Raw genomic sequence first — 24,160 nt, 5'->3', positions numbered from 1 at the left:
AGGTGGGCAAATAAATTTGTCAAAAAGTCAAATTGACTAAATATGCCTGTATTTTTCATATGTTTACAAAACAGAATTCGGTTTACAAAAACACCTGCTTCTCAGGGGCATAGAAGAAGTATGGATGTTATGGCTGCACATAGAAAAGCAATTGTTAGAGCCACCTGGGCCTCTTTCGACTGCAGAACACACACTGAATTTGATTAGCTGCCAGCAGCAAATAATAATAAGGACCTATTCTTATTGGCTGAAATAGTGATCAATCAAATTGCTGCCGCTTCAGCAACTTTCTAACCCCCTTTCAATAAATTAGTATATAGTTCTCTATTACAGGGAGTGCAGAATTATTAGGCAAATGAGTATTTTGACCACATCATCCTCTTTATGCATGTTGTCTGACTCCAAGCTGTATAGGCTCGAAAGCCTACTACCAATTAAGCATATTAGGTGATGTGCATCTCTGTAATGAGAAGGGGTGTGGTCTAATGACATCAACACCCTATATCAGGTGTGCATAATTATTAGGCAACTTCCTTTCCTTTGGCAAAATGGGTCAAAAGAAGGACTTGACAGGCTCAGAAAAGTCAAAAATAGTGAGATATCTTGCAGAGGGATGCAGCACTCTTAAAATTGCAAAGCTTCTGAAGCGTGATCATCGAACAATCAAGCATTTCATTCAAAATAGTCAACAGGGTCGCAAGAAGCGTGTGGAAAAACCAAGGCGCAAAATAACTGCCCATGAACTGAGAAAAGTCAAGCGTGCAGCTGCCACAATGCCACTTGCCACCAGTTTGGCCATATTTCAGAGCTGCAACATCACTGGAGTGCCCAAAAGCACAAGGTGTGCAATACTCAGAGACATGGCCAAGGTAAGAAAGGCTGAAAGACGACCACCACTGAACAAGACACACAAGCTGAAACGTCAAGACTGGGCCAAGAAATATCTCAAGACTGATTTTTCTAAGGTTTTATGGACTGATGAAATGAGAGTGAGTCTTGATGGGCCAGATGGATGGGCCCGTGGCTGGATTGGTAAAGGGCAGAGAGCTCCAGTCCGACTCAGACGCCAGCAAGGTGGAGGTGGAGTACTGGTTTGGGCTGGTATCATCAAAGATGAGCTTGTGGGGCCTTTTCGGGTTGAGGATGGAGTCAAGCTCAACTCCCAGTCCTACTGCCAGTTCCTGGAAGACACCTTCTTCAAGCAGTGGTACAGGAAGAAGTCTGCATCCTTCAAGAAAAACATGATTTTCATGCAGGACAATGCTCCATCACACGCGTCCAAGTACTCCACAGCGTGGCTGGCAAGAAAGGGTATAAAAGAAGGAAATCTAATGACATGGCCTCCTTGTTCACCTGATCTGAACCCCATTGAGAACCTGTGGTCCATCATCAAATGTGAGATTTACAAGGAGGGAAAACAGTACACCTCTCTGAACAGTGTCTGGGAGGCTGTGGTTGCTGCTGCACGCAATGTTGATGGTGAACAGATCAAAACACTGACAGAATCCATGGATGGCAGGCTTTTGAGTGTCCTTGCAAAGAAAGGTGGCTATATTGGTCACTGATTTGTTTTTGTTTTGTTTTTGAATGTCAGAAATGTATATTTGTGAATGTTGAGATGTTATATTGGTTTCACTGGTAATAATAAATAATTGAAATGGGTATATATTTTTTTTTGTTAAGTTGCCTAATAATTATGCACAGTAATAGTCACCTGCACACACAGATATCCCCCTAACATAGCTAAAACTAAAAACAAACTAAAAACTACTTCCAAAAATATTCAGCTTTGATATTATTGAGTTTTTTGGGTTCATTGAGAACATGGTTGTTGTTCAATAATAAAATTAATCCTCAAAAATACAACTTGCCTAATAATTCTGCACTCCCTGTAAAACCATTCTGATTGGCTTCTGGTGACCATTGAGATTAGCCCTGGGATGATTTGCTCTGACAAGCCAGCATACTAGTAATTTCACACGGTCTGCACTGCTGATTGCTGTTTTTATGAGTCTGTGGTAGGCAGAAGTGGATCTACGATAAAAACGTATTTGGGTTTGCTTGGGTTTGCTTTGCCTACAGTATAGTGAACTAATAATAAGCCACCCATCCATATGTAAACAAAGTAGACAGTTTTTCTTGGTGCATGAAGTAATTTACTGTTTCCAGATTTTCATTTGCTGTGTCTGTAAAACATGGCTTGGTGCTGACTGATACAGCAGACATTCACTCTGTGGTACTTCCACAAGGCGCTAATGACATTTTGTAAGTTAATATACCTAACAATTTGAGTTAATCTAAAGAAAGCGAATTCATTCACTGGTAGAACATCACATTACGGATTGGCAGACAGCTGGTGCTCCAACTCCAGACCCCAAGCGCAAGGCTCTGGTAACAATGCTCACTGAAGAAATAACAAGTTTACTGACAGGCAGGACAAAACCGGTGATTGCCTTTTACTAACTGAAAACAGTCTACTAGTGGTGCACTGGCCACTTTATGGTCTTATCTATGCCAAAGCCCTCAGTATTGCTACTGCAAAGTTCAACCTGCCTGTTCCGAAGGAGCAACATTTCACAATGCTAGGGCCTCACTCCAGCGACTGAGTGCTGCTGCCAAGCAAATGAACTGCTAAGCATAACACACTGACAGTCAAGGGTGCGGACAACTACACACCTCTGCCTGCCAGGGGGCAGGACAGCCCGCTACCCCGCTATATAGTACCAAATATAACCTTCGCATAGGTTCTGCCATGCGCAGGATTTTTTTAAAAGCAGGTACAATTTCAAAAGCCAGGCTTGGTTATTTTCTATGGTTTGACAATTCATAGAAGACAACAATTTATAGTGGCTGAACGCACTCCAGAAAGGATAAGCAGAACAGCAGAATGTTTTGTTCTAATGCTATCTTGATTGGGAATAGTTGAAGATCAAACTCAGCTCACCTGGAACATCAAACTTGGCCTCCACACCAGCAGCCCATCAAGAGAACAAAAAACACTCCTACAATGTAACTTACCAACAAACAGTTTTAAGATATTTAGCTCGATCCATGCTCAGTAGAAATATCAGGCATTTCTTTATAGTTGTGTAAGTACAATAAAAATAATCATTATGTAGCATTAGTTATAACCTGATTGTCACTTAATGATATGTGTTTATTACTACCATTTGGAACCCATTTTATTCACTTTTTTTTGTACAAACATGCAAAATTTCAAACCTATGCTTTGCTGTTTGAAATAGGCAAATAACTAAGTGAGGTATTTTACCATGGTTGTAACTCATGATCTGCAAATAACACATGGGTCGCTACAACAAAAGGAGATACAGACCTTCTGAGCTTTCTGGGATAAAATACAAACCTGTGACCCACACTTGCATGCTATGCCCTATAGAAGGCACATTGACCGTGTGAACTAATTTTATGATGCTTCAAATTTGCGAACACAGAATGCAAACAGATCTCTTCAGCAAATTCTTTAACCACCACAGTTTTTTTTACCAGTCTCTCTCTAGTAGGTGCTTTACCCCTCAAGCTACCATATTATTCAGTCTACCTGTGACCAATTAAGTAAGCCGTAACAGATGTACCATTACATGTTCTCATCTTGTTAATAATTTTGGTGGTAGATTTTAAAGAAAAATAAAGTATGGGCTTAACATAATTGATGTATTTCTTCATGGCACTGCTTGTCATGATTCTGCCCCACTCTACCATCACTCCCGGTTTATTACCAGCACCGACAGAAGGTGAACTCACCATTCCCTTGCTGCGGGCCTTTGGTGAAGGTAAATCTGCGATGATGGCCGTGCAGAGGCTGACATTCCCTTTACTCAAACCGCCAACCACACGAGAGACAAGAAAGACAAGGAAACTTCTCGAAAAGGCCCATATGGCATACGATGAAATCAGACCCACCTGTGGAAAGAGTGGGAGGCATCTGTTTATTAACAGTGGACACTATAACAATTGTCACATTTTCAGATATTCTCAAGGTCCGATTCTGAATGACGCCTTTGCTTCAATTTAATGGCAGACATGGATTATTATGAACATGCACAAACAGGGGGGAAGGAAACAGAGGAATGTGAAATGAGGGATAAAATAAATAATGAATGATAGGACTTACAAAATTCTAGATACCATATCTCCTCCCCCACATACAAGAAACAAGTTAGTCCAAAACATAGCCTTTGAACCTCAAGGGTGGTGCAATGTTTCTCGTAGAGTACCTTCCACAAGAAGGAAGTTGGCTTTGTGTTTCAGTACTATCTTCGCCAGACACATTGCTGTCCTAGACAGGCACATCAGAGACTGCAGAGACTAGAACTTATGGAGGACTTCCTTATGGAGGATCTACTGATTTCTGATGACGAAGGAGCACTATATATTCAGATGGAGTAAGTTTGACTAACACCACACAAGGACCATTCAGCTGTTGCAACAAAAGTGGGGTGCTCTTACTTTCAATCACATGCAAAGGTTTGCTATTCTTGCTTTCGAGAGATTTGTTACATGTATACTTAATCCTTACTTGGTCCCCTTCTAAAACACAAGAATGTTTGACCATATTGTAGTCACGCACCCTTTTGTTTCACACAAACTGAAACTCTCGCATCAACATCACTTCTTGTGCCAAACTTGTTGGCCCATCAGTCCCACAATTTGCACTAGTAGGGTTGCAATTTGGTGATGGCTAGTCTGCCTCAAAGGAGCTTGAAATGGGCTTTACATGTTGTGTTGTGTTGCATGCTGCGATAAGACCTCAATTTGGTCCTGAGTGCAGCTAGTATGGGAACATGATGTAAAGGCCAACTTGTTCGAGGATATCAACTACCCCCTTGGTGTTAGGTTGGGGGGAAGAAAAAACAAATCTTTACCTCAATCCACTTAATAAAAGTTTGATTAATATTCTAACATGGTTCCTTTTAAGAGATAGGAAACCCATGAGTCAATTGAAATCAATGCAGAGTTTCATTCATGGACCATCTGGCCATGATACAGATGCCATGAGGCATTTGCATGTCTTAATGGTTGGTCAACAACACTGCACCCCACATGGCTCAAAGCTTGCATCTTCACATCAAGACCCAGGGCTGGCCATCAACAGAACACGCACCAGTCATACTCACATGTCCCTCATGAGCTACGTTTTTAAGTCACTCTTTAAGAGTACTTGGGGGTAATAAGACATCTCCACTGAACAACAATTCACCTTCTATTGTGAACTTGTCTATCATTTTCCAGAAAGGCTGGAAACTAGAGTCAAGGATTTGCTCACAGGGCCATCCTTTTAGCAGATCCTCCTTAAATTTCTTCTGAACATTGTCACTCTCCATATTTCTGATCCACAACTTTTTAAATACAGTGGACGAGGAACTTTATCATCAGATAACCATGTCACCATTGAATCTTTTTCCTCATTTCATTCATCCTGACTTTCATCCTCTTCGCATGGAGCTCCGGACAAAGAAATCTGCGGAGACATTCTGTCAACCAGTAATGAACTGAACTTTGAACTGACACTCTTTACATGCCAATTTGGCAAGCCCGGGAGAATATACTAATTACTGGCATGTGGACTGTCTGAATCTAGAATTCTTTACCCTAAAGGAAGCTTTTTAGATTTTTTAACTGCCCCCACACAGGCTAAGATCTTGCGCTAAATTACAGAGCATTTGCTTTTAGCTCTTTTGGCTCAGTGTGAAGCAAAGGCAATAGTATTATTGGTATATGCTGCGATTTTACTCAATATTGCCCCCAGATCTATGTAGACGGCATTAGTGGTGACAGTACAAGGTAAATGTTCACTGAAGGATTTGAGTGACTGTGCTTCCTCTAATTCCTTTTTCAGTTACTTCATGCTTGCTTCACACTCATTATCACTCATCACATGAACCAAGTACTCAATTCTGGACTTGATGAATTTATATATTACTTTTTGTAAACTTAAACCACTCTCCTGACTTTTATGCAACATGCTCATCATCTGCTTCACTATAAACTAGTTCTATGTCTTGAAAGACTTTTACACCACGCATAAGTTCACGCAATCCATTTGTTACCCCGTGGGGAACCTCAGATGCTGAGTTGAGGCCGAAAGGCACACTGTAAAACTGGTAGGCCCCCTCGTGTTATAAATGCATTGTACATGAAATAAAATCTCACTGTATGCCAAGTTGAAAGCCTGGGCAGAAAACATATTGGTATTTTCCAGTGTCACCACTTCAATGATGAGAGGCAAAAGTTGAGAATCAGCCACTATGTATTGTTGCAGCTGATGGAGGATGATGCCTCTTCTAATTATGCTTGTCTTCTTATTCTTGGCTATCACCATAATCAACAATAACTGAATCAAGTACACCTTTAACGTACCCTTCTCCCAGGATAGTTTTAACCTCTGAATATGCAGAATGGTGGCACACTACATACTTTTTGTCTAGCTGCCAGAGTATCTTCCTTCAAATAATAAAGTATGCTCAAAGTTTTCAGACTTGTTGCTGAAAAGCTCTTTAAATTATTCAAGTAAGGTTGTGAAATCAAAATTGTGGATACTAAAACGTTAGGTGCTTCTCAAGGGTTGATTAACACCTTAAGGTTTTGTTGTTCAGTCAAGCCTAAAATGTTGACTTCATAATCAACAACACATACATCTGAAGTTACACCACTGTTGTTGAATGTTAGTTGGGCATTTAATGCTCCTTAAAGTTTGATCTTGTAACCTCCATAGACTCAGTCTGTTGCAAGTGATTTTGGATACTATGGCAAAGGAGATTCTGGAACTGCGGATGTCTTCTGATGTTCACAGTTAAAGTATGGCTCACAGTATAATTACAAAAGCAAAGTGGGCTCCATTCTGAGTGCCCCTGGCTTAGCATGGCACATGATGGGGATGTGGACTGCTTTCTCATACAGTGGAAGTAAATTACCTGCATTATTGTGGATGGATGACAGAGATCCAAACACTGAAATTACTAATATGGAGACACATCTACCTTACGAAATTCAATGAGGACCTTGTAAGCAAGAGACTGCTGATTAGTTTTTCCTAAGCACTGCTATTTGGTGGATGGTAGGTCGAGGATGGGACTGTAGGGTCTTACTTCCAAAGCAAGGAAGTTTCTACGTCTGGTCTGCCCTTTTGGCTGTCTCTAAATGGCTAAATTGTGTTTTCCATATGTAAAAGCTTTTTGGGAGATGTTTTATTTGCTAATAATAATACAGTAACTGGCCGGTTGCAAATCCACTCTAGTAGCATTTTCCTGCTTTAGTTTGTTAGCATTTTTTCCATCTCCTCTACAGTAAAAACTGCCTAAACAGAATCACTGCAAACTGGGCATGTACACAGACTTTTACACAGAATATTTGTGGTGTAGTTTACGTCTGCTCCAGTCTTAGCTGGGAAACTCACATTGCAAAAGGTGTCCATTGAGATTAAAGGGATGATATTTTGAACGTTTGACTGTGCTAGCTGTATTTCTTGTTGTTCAGGGGGGTTCGCTGAAGGTATAAAGAATTGCCACAATTTGATTCCCTGATACTCAATGCAAAGTTTTCTCTGGCTAGCATTACGCATTTCCAGAGATTAGAGAATCATTTCCAAAGCTCAACAGTACAACAAAATGTTGTGAGTAGGGGTGTGGAGAGGTAAATGTGTACGAATCAGCCCCCTAGGGCACTCCGTGGGAATCCCAATAGGATGAAAAAACTTTATTTGAAAAGACAAAAACCCCTTTAACCACCAGGCAAAAGTTGAGCCATTTAAAAATATGCATGTTATGGTTTGAGACCTGAGATAAAATGAAAAACAAAAGCAGGAGGAATAAGAAGCACAGTCAACAGATAAACGTCAAATAATGCCTGAGCAAAATATAGTGTTTTTTTAAATTCATTTATACTAAATCCACAAGACAATCTACGCACAGGATAAAAGACTAATTACAATGCTGAACGAAAACACTCAACTCTTAAAAGAGTATTTCAGGAATGTTGATTGGTTTAGGTAGGTTTTCACCATCTTTTACTTATGTCAAGAAGTTGAACACAGAGAAGCTGCCACAAGCCAGTGTGAAATACTTGTGGACGATGAACCTGCTCATAACAAAACACCCCGCAGGACTTCTAGAATCCTGTATTTACATCCAAACCATGTGCTCTCTGAAGAGAACAATGTTCATGCTCTTTTGAACAAGCCATCCTACTTTTCTTCAATGAGTAATTAATTCAAACGGCTGTATAAAAATGGGAAGAGTTCAAGCTCTCCTGTGCATTATTAAAGAGCAGATCCTTATAATTTCTAAAACATTCACCCTGGAAAGAAGATCTGATTATTGGATCTGTCAATAGGAGGTCAAGAAAGCTACAACTAGAGTAACAAATCTAACCACCGAAAGCAATATGCCAGCAACATCAATATTCAGTCACTCCTGTAATGAGAATGGGCAAAGCAAGGAAGTCTGCACTTTTAGGCAGTACATTGTTTGTAAACATGAGCAGTGCACAGCTGCTGTCACTCAGGCGCCTGTTTTGAAGACAGATGTTGCATTCACAGATTAGATGGCAGCTACAGTCAATCTAATGCAGACTGCATTGATCGTGTCACCGGATGCCTAGTTCATGACACTGAGAAAATGTTTTAAAAGCGACATCATAGAGTAGTCGACCAGCCTGTCTTGCTGACATAAGATGAATGCTGCTACGAATGCAATCAGAAGTAAATCAAGTACTCGCTAAGCCAATAGATATCAGCTATTAGACCTAATGGCTTTGCCAATCTTTTTTAGCCATGCTGTAACACCATCACGGCTGCCTTGCAGCAGGCCTATTAAACATGAAGTGCAATAAGTCAACAGCCTTATAATTTGTAGGTGCCCCATGCACTCAACATACCTACATACACCTATATAATGACATGGGTATTTTTTTATTTCTCTTTACCAATCCAATATGGATCGCTAAATATATAAAAAAAGGAGCATGACAGCGCAGTTTCAAAAAGTAGCGGGGAAGCGCTTGAAAATGTACGAAATTAAAAAGAATGACCAGCTTGCGGGTAGGGAAGAAGCAACAAAAGTGAGAGAGCAACGTATACTACAAGAGCGGGTGAGGAGGAAAGAACCACAAGTAAGGGTGGGGGGAGAGAACCAAATGGGTGAGAGAGTAAAATGCAGGGTGGGGAGAAAAGCACATGGGGAGATAGCTGGAAAACACATGCAGTCTTGTGGAGTGCTTAAACAAAGAAGACAAATGTAGTTCTCTAAAAGCAAGCAGTAGAAGCACCAATCAGAGTAAGGAGGATATGCTGCCTGGGAAGGACAAATACAAGATTGACAAGATGGGACACAAACAGTAGGCAAATGAGAATGACAGCAAAGGCAGCACTGGTAATCAATGAGCAGTCTGCAAGCCTGTGTATGTTCTTGGTAAGCCCACAACATGTCATTTGCAACCAGACACCTAGCTCTGTCTGGTAGACCTTGACCTAAAAATATGCAAAACAAACCCTAGAATACACATACTAGCAGAAATAAAAGTATAAAACAAGTTTACAGACTATTACATCAATTTGGCTTTAATGACAGGCCATATAGGGCTGACTTCAGGTTAGTAGTATTTGACATTTGCTTTCTTTCCTGTCCCAGATGATTCACAATTGTGCATGCATGAAGACTCACTTGGCAGCAAGATACATCAGCTCTGAGACTGTGGGCAGGTATTAGAGCTATTATTCAGATAATTCGAAAAGGATTTAGTGAAGGATTCATAACACTTACCACAGTGATCATCAAGACACGTCTCCTTCCATAGTAATCTGAGGCGGCACCGGTCAGAGGTGAGGAGTAAAATTGCAAGATGGAAAAGAGGGAGCCAATGAAGCCTGGAAAAGACGCATCATTGCACTCAATAAGGAGATATTGTAGACACTCTCTAAAACACAACAAGACAAATGTAACAACAGAAATCTATTCTAGCCTAGATGCGCCACCAAAGTAAGTGCCAGGGCTTTTTCTGATGATGCAACTATTACACACCAATGAGGCCCAATTGTATTTTAAACATAATCACACTAATACTTTACAGCAGTGCTTCTCAAACCTTATAGAATCACAACCAAATTTTTAGAACAATAAACATTTGAGACCCACTTAGCTTTAATGGACAGGAGGTGTATGATTTTTTAATGTAACTAAAGCTTTGTGTGGTAGTGCACTATCATTTAAAGACACACATTTTCTACTGAAATGATCACTACATTTGCACAGACACATAGTTTTACTTATTAAACTATATTGCACACAAATGATGTGAGGAAATTGGGTTCTGGTGAATATTTATCATTTATGCATCACCAAGTAAATGAGTGATTTGTTTAGATCCTATTAAAATCTTTCTTTCCATCACACTTCAGAATTACAAAATAAATGTTGTAGGAAAGTGACCTTTTTGGCATAGTGATTTTGAAGGTGTCTTGACCGAGAGTGTGTTGGGATCCTGCTAACCAGGCCCCAGCACAAGTGTTCTTTCCCTAAAAATGTACCATTACTTCCACAATTGGGCCACCCCTGGCATACAGTTAAGTCACATGGTACCAAGGGCCCTGTGGCCAGGGAAGCTCCCCAAGGGCTGCAGCTATTATGCTACCCTGGGGGACCCCTCACCAAGCACATGCACACTGCCATTGGAGCTTGTGTGTGCTGGTGGGGAGAAAAACTACAAAGTCGACAGGGCACCCTCTCAGGGTGACATGCCCACAAACCACTACCTGTGGCATAGATAAGTCACCCCTCTAGCAGGCCTTAAAGCCCTAAGGCAGGGTGCACTATACCACAGGTAAGGGCATAGTTGTATGAGCAATATGCCCCTACAGTGTCTATGTCCATTCTTAGACATTGTAAGTGCAGTGCGGCCATACTGAGTATATGGGCTGGGAGTTTGTCATTATGAACCCCACAGCTTCATAATGTCTTCACTGAAGTCTGGGAAGTTTGGTGTTAAACTCCTCCGCACAATAAACCCACACTGATGCCAGTGTTGGATTTATTGAAAAATGCACCCAGAGGGCATCTTAGAGATGCCCCCTGTATTTTAGCCAAACTTCTATTGCAGGGCTGACCGTCTGTGCCAGCCTGCCACTCCCAGACACGTTTCTGACCACACGGGGTGAGGACCTTTGTGCTCTCTGTGAACAGGAACAAAGCGTGCACTAGGTGGAGGTGCTTCACACCTCCCCCCACAGGAACTGTAACACCTGGTGGTGAGCCTCAAGGCTCATATCTCTTGGCAGTATAGCTAGTGGAGATGCCAGCCCATCCCTCCCCCCACCCCCTCAGACAAAGCCCCACTTTGGCTGCAAATCCGGCAGGAAAGTTAGGAAAAACAAGGAGAAATGACCACTTCAGTTAGGATAATCCCTAAGGTGTCCAGAGCTGAAGTGACCCCCTCCTTGCAAAATCCTCCATTTGGTTTGGAGGACAGGAACCAATAGGGATAGGTCTGTGTCCCCCCCACAAAGGGAGTGGACACTGGAGAGGGTTACTGCCCTCTGACCCTGTAATGCCCCTAAATCCAGGATTTAAGGGCTCCCCTGAACCTAGCTCGTCAGATTCCTGATGACCTCAAGAAGACGACAAGAAGAAGCACTGCTAAGCTGACCCCCCGCAGAGACTGAAGACACCAACTGACTTGGCCACAGCCCTACAGGCCTGTCTCCAGCATCTAAAGTCCTGCTACAAAAAGGCGATGCATCCTGCAGGACCAGCGACCTCTTAAAAGCTTCAAGAAGACTGCCTGCACCCCAGAGGACCAAGATCTCCCACGGACAGCAGTCCTGTCCAGAATGAAACTCCAGCAAAGGACTACCGAACCACCCTGGATTCGCGAGTCCTGCCCGCTCTGCACCAGACACTCACGGCCCGTGTCCAGGTGGCCAAACTGACTAGACCTGCTACCCAGGTGATTTTGACCTAGTGACCACCCTGGATTGACCCTTCCTGCCCAACATGACGACTTCTGCAGCCTAAATCCTGAGGACCCCGCTGACTGCGAGAGAAATGGATGAATATTCCCGACACTCGAAGGTACCACTGCACCTGCAGCCCCCTGGCCTTAGGGAATCCGACCACCGGTCCAGTAATGTTCAGCAGACGGCGCTCCTCCTTGTCCAGCCTTTGTTTTCCGGAACCGACCCCCTGGACCTAGCCTGCAGCATCTTTGTGACCCACAGTGTCCCCCTACTGAAAAGCATTGGCATCCGGCTGCCCCTTTGAAGCTGAGGGTGTGTGTTTGGTGCTGACCGGTGCCCCTCCTCCTCCAGTGCTCACCTAAACCCCCCAGGTCTGCCCTCCAAAAACACGGGTACTTACCTGCCTGCAGGCCTGATTCTGAGAGCCACCAGTCTCCACAGGACTCCATTTTAAAGCCTGCATCATCTTTCACCTCTGCACCCGGCCAGCCCAGTGGAGCTGGTGGTGGGTGTTTGGGGTCAACTTGAACCCCGACATGTGGGCATCCCAACCCCAGGAGACATGAACTGTAAGTATGATAGTTACCTCAAAAACTGTACTATCTTTTCTTCACCCCATAACTGTCTTTGAAAATTGCACTGTCAACTTTTAAAACAGATATTTGCTATTTTCTTGAAAACTATTTAACTTGCCAAATTGAAACAAAATGGTATTGATACGTATGTTGGATACTTACTTGCAAATGTACTTACCTCCAAATTGAATCTTGTGGTTCTAGAAATAAAGTAACATATATTTTTGCTATATAAAAAAAATTGACCTGGAGTTAGTCATTAAGTGTGTGTTTTATTTATTGCCTGTGTATGTACAACAAATGCTTTGCACTAGCCTCTGATAAGCCTAACTGCTCAACCACACTACCGCAAAAGAGAGCATTAGTATTATCTACTTTAGCCTCTGTTAAGCCTCAGGCGAACCCCTGGACACTGTGCACACTGTATCTCATTTAGATATAGCATATACAGAGCCAGCTTCCTACATGATGTGGTTCATTTAGCTTTCCTAACTGCTGAATGTTCATTTGCATTCAATTCATTTACATTTTGTTGTGTTTTACGAAAAATGGCATCCTGCAGCCTTTCCTTTCGCACTTTCTGTGCTGCAGCAGGACTGTCACATAATTTACTTTACTTTTCTTTCGCTAACTGCAAAGTGAGAGGAATTTGTAAACACCAATCCCCAGGTTAATCAAATAAGCAGCAAGTTGTCAGAAGACATAGCCTGACATTTAACCTGTCTCTTTGAAGCACAGAAAATGCAGAATGTAGCAAGGTAAATGCAAAATTGAAAGGCATCTTTATTTATTGCTTGAACTTCCACCAGCCACCAAAAAGTGCCTTGTGCCCCACTAGTGTCATGGGACACTGGTTTACAGTTTGTTTGAGAAAGGCTTAGGGCCTAGCAAGCTAATGTTTGAAAATGTGATAATAATTAACAGAGTGTGTGAGGTCATCATATTATTGTAGAAATGTGGTGACGTTAGTTGTGCTAACAAAAATGACAGAACTGCTACAAGGACACAATCTTCCCTACTACTATTTAGGAAGCTGTCTGTAGTAAGCAACATTCCAAGGTCATCCATCCTGCCGACTCTGGAACTGGGGAACCAAATTTAAGCTTTGGCTTTGGTTCAACATCCTGTGATTCTGGGTAAATTACTTAATCTCCCTGTGCCTAAAAATAAACTCTACAAGAGCTTGAAGACCTGACCCTCCCACTATCCCCGAGCAAGCAAACTACACAGCTGCTCCAGTGCCTGGATACCCTTCGGGTGATAAGTTGCACTCCACAAACGCAAATAACATAGCATAACATAAAATAAAGTAACATCTTCAGGACCAGCAGCATCATCTTCAAGGAATTCAGAAACAACTTTCCTTCCTGACTTGTAAGGAAGCTAACTACTGCAGACCAACCGTGCATCGCCAGACATCAGGACTTTGCGAGATTGGAAATGAAGAGATAGAAAAAGGAAGAAAAAAAGAAAGCAGGCCTTCTTTATCAACACCTTCAGGATCTAGAACTAATATCAATTAAGAAACAAACTAAAGATTGAGCTTTCCAAAGAACACTACTCCCTCCCACTCCCAGGTACCTAAAGATGAGGGTGGACGCAGTCATACCACTTCTTTAGGGAAAGCTTCAGTATTTTTAGCTTTCAACACCTCAAACACTGGATTTTTGTTTAGCCTGCTTGATTCCTTCAAATCATTGGAGGTCTAAATTATGGTGCTTCAGGCTTTCAGTTCTGACATCAGAGGTCTTTCCTTGAAGTTTATGAGATTAACACTCGTAATGATAGATAATAACACTTTCACCAGTAATACCAGTGAACTAACTTCAGTCTCCTTGTCAAGTTCACATTCACAAAACTGGTCTGCTCGCGCTGCCTCTATGTTTATCTCATCAAGCCCTCATAGTTTGTGTCAAAATCAGTCTCTCAGTGAGATGCACTGACAAAGAATCTAATCTTCATGCCCTTCAGCTATGATCCTCCTTTTCTTCTGTCCCGTTTTCAACATTTTTAAATATGTGCTACCAGGAATCATTACATCACATCGCCACATACACTGGGGATCATTACAACACAGGTAGCTTTTGATACATTTACATGGGGAGTTATTGCATGGTATGGGATAACTCTCTCAGATTCAGTGCTATTTTTAACTACTTTAAGTAGTCAAACTTTTCATAGCATATATAAGAAGAGCGGTGGACCATCATTTTGAAAAGAGAAACCCTTCCAAGAATATTAAGCAGCAGGCTATACCAGCGAGAGGTCGTTCTTCATTTAAGAAGGGGTTCGGGATTCAACGGTCATGAAAATGTGAGTTATAGGGCAATGGTGATGCCTAAGTATTTGAAACTCTGGCATCAGATTGGTATGGAGTCCTGCCAGGAGGTTGGCTCTACGTCATTACTGATTGGTAGTAGGAGGGATTTGCTTCAGTACAGGCAGAGGCCCAAGGCCTCTTGGTAGAGGCTTAGCAGCTTAAGGCACCATGGCCCAGGAGGGGGGGGGGGATTTGTCAGAAACACTAGGGTGTCCTCCACATACAGCACCATTTTGTCTTCTATCCCCTCACCCCTGTCCCAACCGGTCACATAAGCATCACATCGTTATCAGCCGGCCCAGCGGCTCAATGGCTAGAGCAAATAGAAGGGGGGAGAGGGTGAAGCCCTGGTAGGTCCCTCTGCCGATTGGAAAGGCCTCTGATAATACCCCATTTATTCTGACCCGGGCCATTGGTCATGCGTACAGGAGTCGTACGAGGGAGCAAAACCTCGGGTCAAATCCCACGCACTCCAACACCCCCTCCAAGAAGGCCCAGTCAGTCTTGTCAAATGCTTTCTCTAACCGAGAAGTAACAGGGCACAGGGTCATGGAGTTCACTGGTCTGGGTCTGTGCTATGTGCACTCAGTAGATTCAGTGGAGGATTCTGCAGTTCGGCATAAAGCAACATAGATCAGACCAGAACCTCAGTAGCCACGGTAATGCGAAATGCTAGGAGTTTGGCAAGAATTGTAAGCTCTATGTTGATCAGGGAAATGGGGCGGAAATCCCCGCAAGTAGTTTCTGGGTCATTCATCTTTGGGATGACCTCTGTGGATGCAGAGTTCAGTCAAGGTGGGAAGATTCCCACCTCACGAGTTTCTCGGTATAAGGTGTGTAAATGAGGGGTGAGGATGGACTGGAATTTGTGATAGAATTCCAGATGGAAGCTATCTGGGCATGGAGTTTTTACTGGGTTAATTGCCAGGACAGCCTCCTTAAACCTTTTATAGTCAGGACGGCCTCCTCAGTGGGAAGAGTGGGTAGGAGAATCTCTGAAAGGAGCAGTTTACTCTGTTAATTAGAGCGGGGGCATTGGGCATAAAGTTTGCTGTAATATTCTGTGAAAGTCATTGCAATTATCTGTCATGGGGACCATTTGATTTGAGTGATTCCACAACGGCGAGAACACTTCAGATGCCAGGTCTCCCATGGCCAACCAGAAGATACATTTCCCATTCCTGTCCCCACATTTGTAGATACATCTGGTTATTGCCCACCAGCATTTGTTGGCCTCGTCTAGGGCCACCTATCTAAGTGAGGTACGAGTCAACAACAACCGTCTATGGGAGTTGTCCGAGTCATCCACTTGGGTTTCCTGCTCCAAGCAGACAACATAGTTTTCAAACGTAGTGAGGAGCTGTTCTTTGCTTCTCTTTTGCAGTCTTGATGTATGCTTTAGCAATGCCTCTGATGGTAACCTTGCCCACCTTCCAGAGTGTGATGGCTAATGTAACAAAGCCTTGGCTCGTTTGGAAGTATGCTTTGGTCTCTGTATCTAAAAAGTCCTTGCACTGGGGGTTCATGAGGTGCCAAGCATTGAGGCGCCACATGGGTTTCAGAGGGCCAAACCATAGTGAGACCAGGGAGTGATCAGAGTTGCCTCTTGACTGGATATCAGCCACCAGCGTGATGAGAGGGAGTCAGTCCCCGGGAGTAGGATAAGGTCCATGTAATATTGTGAATTGTGTGTCACAGAAGTGCGGTTGCATCCTTTAGATATCACATGCACGCTGCCTTCAGGACACCGTGGGGAGCCCCCTGATGCATCTTTCATTGGGTCAGGGGTGTTGAAATTCCCTTGCATTATTGTGATGCAGAGAGGAAGGGCCAGCATCAATGTCTCATTCGCCTTAAGAGAGAAGGAGGCCAGGTGTAGTAGAACGTAGGTATGAAAGAAAGTTATATTGCTGCTTATCCAAAAGCCCTTTGATGACAACAAAATGGTTTTGTGTGTCCGTGGTGTGTGGAGTCACTTTCACTTTGAAGGACTTGTGAAGGAGTATGGTTAACACTCCAGAGCCCCAGATGTACCCGGAATGATAGACTCTACCATATCCAAATCTGCGAAGGAAGAGACAGGCCGTACCTAACAAGTGTGTTTGGCATAGCCCGATACTGCAGTACACTAAATTCGGTCAAGGAGCCCAGTGTAATTCCAGGACATTAGGGAAAAGGACGTTAGGTGGTTTATATGCTGGGGAGACCATGGGGGCTCCTACTGTAGTTCTTAGCTGGGTGGATAGTCATTAGGAGTAGGGGGGCTGTGGATGAGCCACTGGAGCAGCATGGAGTGTGCGTCACATGTAATGGTGACTGGATCACTGGAACAGAGGAAACGCCTCTCATAAAACAACCCTCCCACACTTCCATCCCAGAAGTATCCGTTGCCCCAACCATGCTTTTAAACCAACCATTGAGTCTACCAAATGAAAATGAAGAGCAGGAGAAATGGGTGTCCTCCTTTATAAAGAATCATGAAAACCAAAATACCACGACCAAGCCAGATCAAAAAACATTAAATAGTGAAATCCCCGGTCAGTCAAGGGGACCACTGTCTGTGACATCATCAAGGTGGAAGGAGCTGTCTCTGTCTGGAGTGGTCATCCTCTGGGGCCTCATTCGCCATAGGCCCTGGGTCAAATCCTAGGGAGCACGAGTACTGCCGCCTTTTCCAGTGGAACCTGGCCCGGATATCCAGGGGACCATTTGCTGAGGGTGAGCAGGCCCTAGGTAGGTCAGGCCTTTGATTTCTTCTCTCGGTTCCACAGGCCTTGCAGGTCTTTCTTTTCAGCCACCCAGTACCATGCCATCTCTGGATTGTCATAGAAGTATGAGCGGTCCAGAAAGAATACCTTGAGGCAGGCTGGGAACAACATATAGCGGCGATTCATGGCCCGGAGCTTTTGCTTGACCTCGCCGTCCGATTTTCATTGTAGTCTGGGAACACCATGAGTCAGAAGGATCGATGTCAGAATTCTACCGCCTCTTGCACCACCCTCAGGATTGTGTCACTATCTCTGTATATAAGAATTCTCACTATCAGCTGTCCTGGGAAGTCCTGGCAACAGCCACTGCACCTGCAAGGGGTGCACACGTTCGATCACGAACCACTGGGAGAGAGACAGCCCACCAGCATCCATGTCCACAACCACTCCTCCAAGACGGTCTCCAGATGTCTGAATTTGATGTGCTCTGGGAGACCTGATCCTCCGCTTACTTCACCCGTTCTGGCACCTCACGGAGATCCTGGCATATGAGCAAAACTTCCACCTGGATTCCACCTTCAACTGGGAGGACTATATGGCCTGCAGAATGGTCGCCAAGTCCCCTAACTTGGCATCGCAATGGTGAGATTGGCTTGGGCAGACATTTAAGGGTTTGGGCCAGGATTCATTTTGGCCTGTGCTTTGGTGCCCTGTCTTTCCGATGCTGGTTTTACCTGCTGCTGCTAGATACAAAGATCTGCCCACCCTGCTGTCCGAATCAATGGGGGGGTCACACCAAGCCCCTTCTACACATGTCTGTCGGTGGCTTCCCCAGCCACATCCCCCAAAGGGAAAGCAACCCTGGCCCACCGGCCAACCACCTAGCATCTGACAGGGTCCACCCTGGTTTCTTTAGTAAGTGTTCATCCTGGCTGATTGTCAATGAGGCAATGATTACCTCAGAACCATTGTCCTGGCCCGCTTGCCCCCAGATGAGTCCCAGGGGTTGTGAGCGAGGAGGACGTGTGTGGGGGTGATTGGGTGTGGGGGGTGGGGGTGGTTGGGGGAAGCAGCAGCACAAGCAGCCGGGCATTGCCTGGTGGTGCGGTCCAGTCCCTCTGCATGAGTCTCAACCCTCAACGCAGGGCAGGCATCTCATGTACAGTACAGGGATGTCTCAGGCAGTGTGCAGGATTGCGTGATGCGCCCTGGGTTGTGGCAATGGCCGGGTCACTTGCCACTCCAATCTGGCCAGAGGGGGGCAGCACATGCAGCCTGGGTGTCTCCACAGACCGGCAGGTATCCCCAGTAGTTCCTATTCGGGGTCAAATTGATCAACCACAGGCCCAATGCCGATCATGTGGAAAAACTCGTCTGGAGGGCAGGTGTCAGCCGTACCAAGGCGTGTCCTGCTGCATTAGACCCTGGTGTGGCCAACCGCTCAGCCGGCATGGCCAGGTGGTGCAGACCCAGTTTTCCCCGCTGGCCATTATTCACCACTGTTCGGGTGTCCCCAACGTTCAGCGTCCTCCAGCGAAGCCCTGGGTGTGCCTGAGGGAGTCCAGAATCCAGGATCTGCCTCCCGCGGACTCAGGTGGGTTGCTCTCCCTCATGATGCGGGCACAGAGCAACTGCTGGCAGAAGGAGAAGGTCGCAGAGCACTCCTAGAGTACAACCACCATCTTGGACCGCCTGGCAATGCCCCCATAATTCAGTTTTTAACTGCAGTTTTTTCAGTAAATTTCAGTCTTTTGAACGATGTATGTAATTTTCAACTTCCACAATGCACAGCCATTGTCAAAATCTGCTGTGGGCACCCAAACAGCCATGTGCCGCAACGGTTGGATGAAGGGCCTGGCCTGTGGCCAGGCATTGTGCTCAACCCACTGTGGATGCCCAACCCTCACCATGCACAGCCTTGAGCCATGCTCATCATGACTTAGCTGCAGGGCCTGGTGTGCGGCCAGTCCCTCCACCCAACCCTATGTGCCAGCACTCCCCACCACCCCACTGCATACGGCCGTCGATCATGCAAAGCGAGGGTTGGGCGCCCATCCCCCCCCCCCCTCCACAAGCAACTTTTTAGGCATTTTTTGTTCAGGAGTGTCCTGTATCTTCCACAAGTATGCGTACGCTAGAACACTGTCCTGGGGTCAATCATGTTTCAGGTTAGCCCTCCCCACCCCACCCCCTCCCATGTATGTGGAAAACATTTTTCACATTGCTAAACTCGTGTGTCGGAGTCGGCTCGCAAGTTTCAAGATGTTGGACTAGCTCAGAATTTACTTTTTTTTATTTTATTTTTTTAACGCTTTTGTCTCCAAAACTACAGAACAGAATTACAGCAAACCAAAAAAGTATTGCGACCTGAGTCAAGTTCTATTTTCATACACAATTCGATGTAAATCTGCTCAGCTATTTGGGCAGCAGATATGTGCAAACATTCCTACAGGAGCTGAAAATGGAAAAACAATTCTATTCTCACTCCCTTAACCTTTTTTCCCCCATGGTCAACCCTTAAAGACACTTGTCCTGCCAAAACGTAGGTTGCTGTGCTTCCTGCAAATATATCTATGGCCAAAAACTATAGGCAAATCAAAAAAATGCCTTTCCTATTATACTAATGTTGTAGCTGTTGGGCGCCCACACGAGTCGTCACGGTTTGTTATAGATAGATCTGATTTTCCATAGGAGGAAAGTTTTCTATTTCAGTAATAACTTTGCCAAAATTTCATGAATCTTCACAAAAACATTCCAAAAAGAAGGTCATCCATCTCTACTCTCTCCTGGACAGTTTTGGTTTGATCTGTCAAACAGGGGCTGAGAAAAATGTAGGGTCCCAAAACGTAATTTTCCCATGTAATTTCCATAAGATTTTTGAATAGCGATACAGAAAAACATAACTGAACAGAATTACACTGAATTTGGCAAACAGATAGATCTTTGACCAGAAAGTGAGCTATTGTGATTTGGTGCAAATCTCTTTAGCTATTTTTATATATATAATAGGGTTAAAAAAAATAGATATATCTGGATGGTTGGTCCCACTGGAGTCCTGCTGGTCTGCAAATTAATTTAAAAAAAGCAACACAGAGCAATACGACTGGTTGGGAGGTTTTTTTTTGTTGTTTTTTTTTAAGTCTGCTGAGTCAGTCCCACGGAACCAAATGGTCTTAGAAATATAAAATAAAATGTTTCAGCCACAGTTATAGGATGCAGGCAGGGACTAAGGGCCAGATGTAGCAAGCAGATTTGCCCATTCAGTGCCTATGGGAAAATGTGTTCGTACATATGGCCCTAAGTTTCCATTTCCTGATAAACAAAACTAAAGCCAGTATTTGTGGGCAGGGCATGGGACCCTGACCACCTGGCTCTGATGGGGGTGTGGTAGGAGGGTGGGGATATGATGGGGGGCTACCAGAAAGACCCCCCTCACCACTGGACCAGAATAAAAAAAAATACATTTTAGCCCGCTGGTCCTGTACTACTCTGGCAGAAGATTTTGAAAGCTCCTCTGGGAGACCCACGGAGCCAGTGCCATCCCTTGTGTAGTCCCAAGGGACTCCCGTAGAAGCATACAGGTCTCACTGGTTCCCATGAGACCGAAAAACTTTTTTTTTTTTAAAGGAAGAATGTGCAGTGAGGTCTATGAGCAGCTGGCCGATCACTGGGGACTGCTCACCTGCAGGACTTGGAAGCAGGGTTTGACATCCCATACCCTGCACCGTTAAAGGCTGTGCTTGGCGGGAGTGTTGGCCACCTATTGGGGGGGGGGGTTAGCCAAAAGTCTTTGTCATTTAAAATGGCATGACTGATATGATCTATGAGGTCATAAGCTGTGATTAGAGAGGGCACAATTTATAGTTAGCTCAGTATAATATAATCTGTGTATTTCAGTGGGTTTTGTTTACTTTAAAACAATGTTATTTTTTTATTATTACAAGGCCTAACTAGAACGTTTTCTTTCAATTAATTTCTAGGGGTTTTTTTTTCTTCGTTTTTTTAATGTAAAGTAAGATCTGATTGCCATACCTAACTATAATGTCACTTTGGTTTTTTTCCAGCGAATTTCAGAGATCATATTCACCTAACGGTGCGCCATAGGGGGTTGGAAGCAAAGCCTGTGGTCAACCTCATGCAAGCAGCCAATGCCGCGTCACTGGTGCAACCCCCAAGGACTCCCACCCTACTTTTTTTTTTTTTTTTTTTTTTTTTTTTTTTTTTAAATGGTACCACAGTACTCATGCAGGACCATATAGAAGGACTGGCCTAAGTCTCTCGGTATCTTATGGGGCCTCGCTGGATCCTGCGGGAGTACAGAACAGACTGTTGTACTCCAGCAGGACCAACCGTCCAGGTATCATTAATTTTTTAACCTTATTTTTCAAAAACAGCTGAACAGATTTACACCAAATCAAAAAACAAGTGTTTTCCGATGAAAGATCTAGCTGTATTCCAAATTTGGTGCAATTCTATTCAGCTGTTTTATTCAAACATCCTCCTCAAAATTGCATGTGGGAAAACATGCTGTGTCCCCCCACCTCATTTTTCTTTATTATCGCAGCTTGACGGATTACCCAGAAACTTTCCAGGAAGGCGCAGAGGTGGATGAACTTTGTTTTGGAAAGTTTTAGGAAGATTCATCAATCTTGCACCAAAGGTATATGCTGGTAATTACTTAAAGTGTGCAATTGAATCACCAAAAATAATTTCTGAAAAAATATACATCATTTTCTGTTATCTGGACAACCAGTACAAATAAAACGTAAATTACTGTTTCATAATGGACACAAGATCTGAATGTTTTAAGGGGTTGTGCACTGGTGCCCAATTTGGGAGCTCTGCAGACCCGGGCCCCATCCAGTGGCATCCTGGGCCCTCAGTGCAGACCTGGGGGGGAATGAAAACTCAGCATGCGGGGCTGGAGCCAAGCCAAGCCGGCAGCTTAAAATGGCAGCGCCCTGAGTGGACCGCACTTGAGGAGACGGCGGTGCCACACGAGAGAGGTCTGCGAGAGATGTGTGCTCCCTTTGTGACCGACGGTGTTTCTGGCGTGGCAGTCCCCATACAGAGAAGGGGCTGCGACCACCGGTAGTGCCCGTCGCCATTATTATACAAATTACGTGCTGGGCCGGATAGAAGCAGGTTTCTGCACTGATGAAAGCGGGACCAAGCGGCAGCATGTCTGTGAAGGGACCCAGCTGAGAGCCAGCAGGAGTGCAGACGACGGTGGGACCCTGCCGGCCTCATAACCAGTGCTTAATATGTGCTTGTTGTTTCCGGTGCTAAGCACCGGCACTTATTTTTGAGTTCCGGCGCTTATTTTTCTGCCTCAAGCATTTCCTGTGAGCAAAAGACACATATGGGAAAGAGAGTTGAAGACAATGGAGACCAAAATCCGTGCTTTAGAACTCCAGGCTTTAGATGCCAAAAACAGGTTGTACCGCACCAACATCAGAGTGGTGGGGCTACTGGAACGTGCGGAAGGAGACAATATGAAAGAATACCTCAAGAACTTAATTCGAGCAGAACTACCTCAGGAGGGTCTATCACCTTTCTTCACCGTAGAGAGGGCTCACAGAGTGCCAGAACGACCACCAGCCCCAGGGGCACTGCCACGGCTGTTTGTGGCAAAACTCATTTTCTACAAAGACAGATTATATTTTGGCCCAGGCCCGCCACAAGGCAGACCTAATGGTGGACAACAGCAGAGTAAACATTTTACAAGACTTCTCTCTGGAGAGTGGTCACTCAGCCTTTTTTGAGGCCAAGAAAATACTCCGCCAACTGGGCATACAATATGGAATGATGCTTCCGACTCAACTCAGAGTGGTGACCCCTGAGGGATCCTGATTCTTTCAATCGCCGCAAGAGGTCTGGGACTGGGTTGGCCACCATCCGCACCCATCCCCCAGTAGTGCACTTAAGGGCCTGCACCCTCGTGAGCCTCGTCGGAGAAGGAGCAGCCCACACAAACCGGCAGTACCAGCAGGAGAAGAGGTCCGACCTGAACGATTATGGGCAATGAAGGTGGCGGACTCCTGGGCCAAAGCAAGCGTCTGAGGATTCGGAATCTGACATCGCATCCAGCATATCTAGCAATTCCATTGTTCTGATGCCACACGTCACACCAGGAACGGCAGATTACATTATCTAGCACTTTGTTTTTATTCAAAACTTATTTGGGAACAATCCTGATTGCCAGATAACTATGATTAGACCCCAAACGGGGTTGAGCCTTGACGTACACATTTGCACCCCCTGAGGATACAATATCCCGTAAAATTGAAGATACTGGATGGGTTTCTGGGTGCAGCGGAGCACGATTGTGTCCCACCCCTCCTTGCTAATGCATGTTTTGTAGGAGTGCCCGCAAATACTGTTTCTAATGATTCTTGTTTGGATGAGGGGCTTGTCCATCTTGTTCTGGGGGATGGGAGTTAGTTGAGAGTTTATAATTTGCTACGTTGCACCATCCAGTGCATAACCTATTGAAGCTTCTGGGACCTCCGGAGAGGTGCTGGGGAGGGGGGGGGGGCTGTGAAAAGCCATGCCTGAAGACTATTTACGCCTAATGGCTCCTAAACGGTTT

General features: G+C 44.5%; 1 protein-coding gene across 1 annotated transcript in view; it reads right to left on the bottom strand.

The window, feature by feature from the left end:
* Positions 1-24,160, bottom strand: part of MFSD10 (major facilitator superfamily domain containing 10) — a 172,558-nt gene that overhangs the window by 95,426 nt on the left and 52,972 nt on the right. The window contains exons 4-5 of the mRNA XM_069203516.1: positions 9,777-9,880; positions 3,763-3,921 (exon numbers count right to left, since the gene is read on the bottom strand). Of these exons, the coding sequence (XP_069059617.1) occupies positions 3,763-3,921; positions 9,777-9,880 (263 nt within the window). The remainder of the gene's footprint in view (positions 1-3,762; positions 3,922-9,776; positions 9,881-24,160) is intronic.

Source organism: Pleurodeles waltl, chromosome 1_2 (genome assembly GCF_031143425.1).
Source record: "Pleurodeles waltl isolate 20211129_DDA chromosome 1_2, aPleWal1.hap1.20221129, whole genome shotgun sequence".
In the NCBI taxonomy this organism is placed as follows: domain Eukaryota; kingdom Metazoa; phylum Chordata; class Amphibia; order Caudata; family Salamandridae; genus Pleurodeles; species Pleurodeles waltl.
Note: the sequence above shows the minus strand (reverse complement) of the source record. Positions and strands in the feature narration are given on the sequence as shown.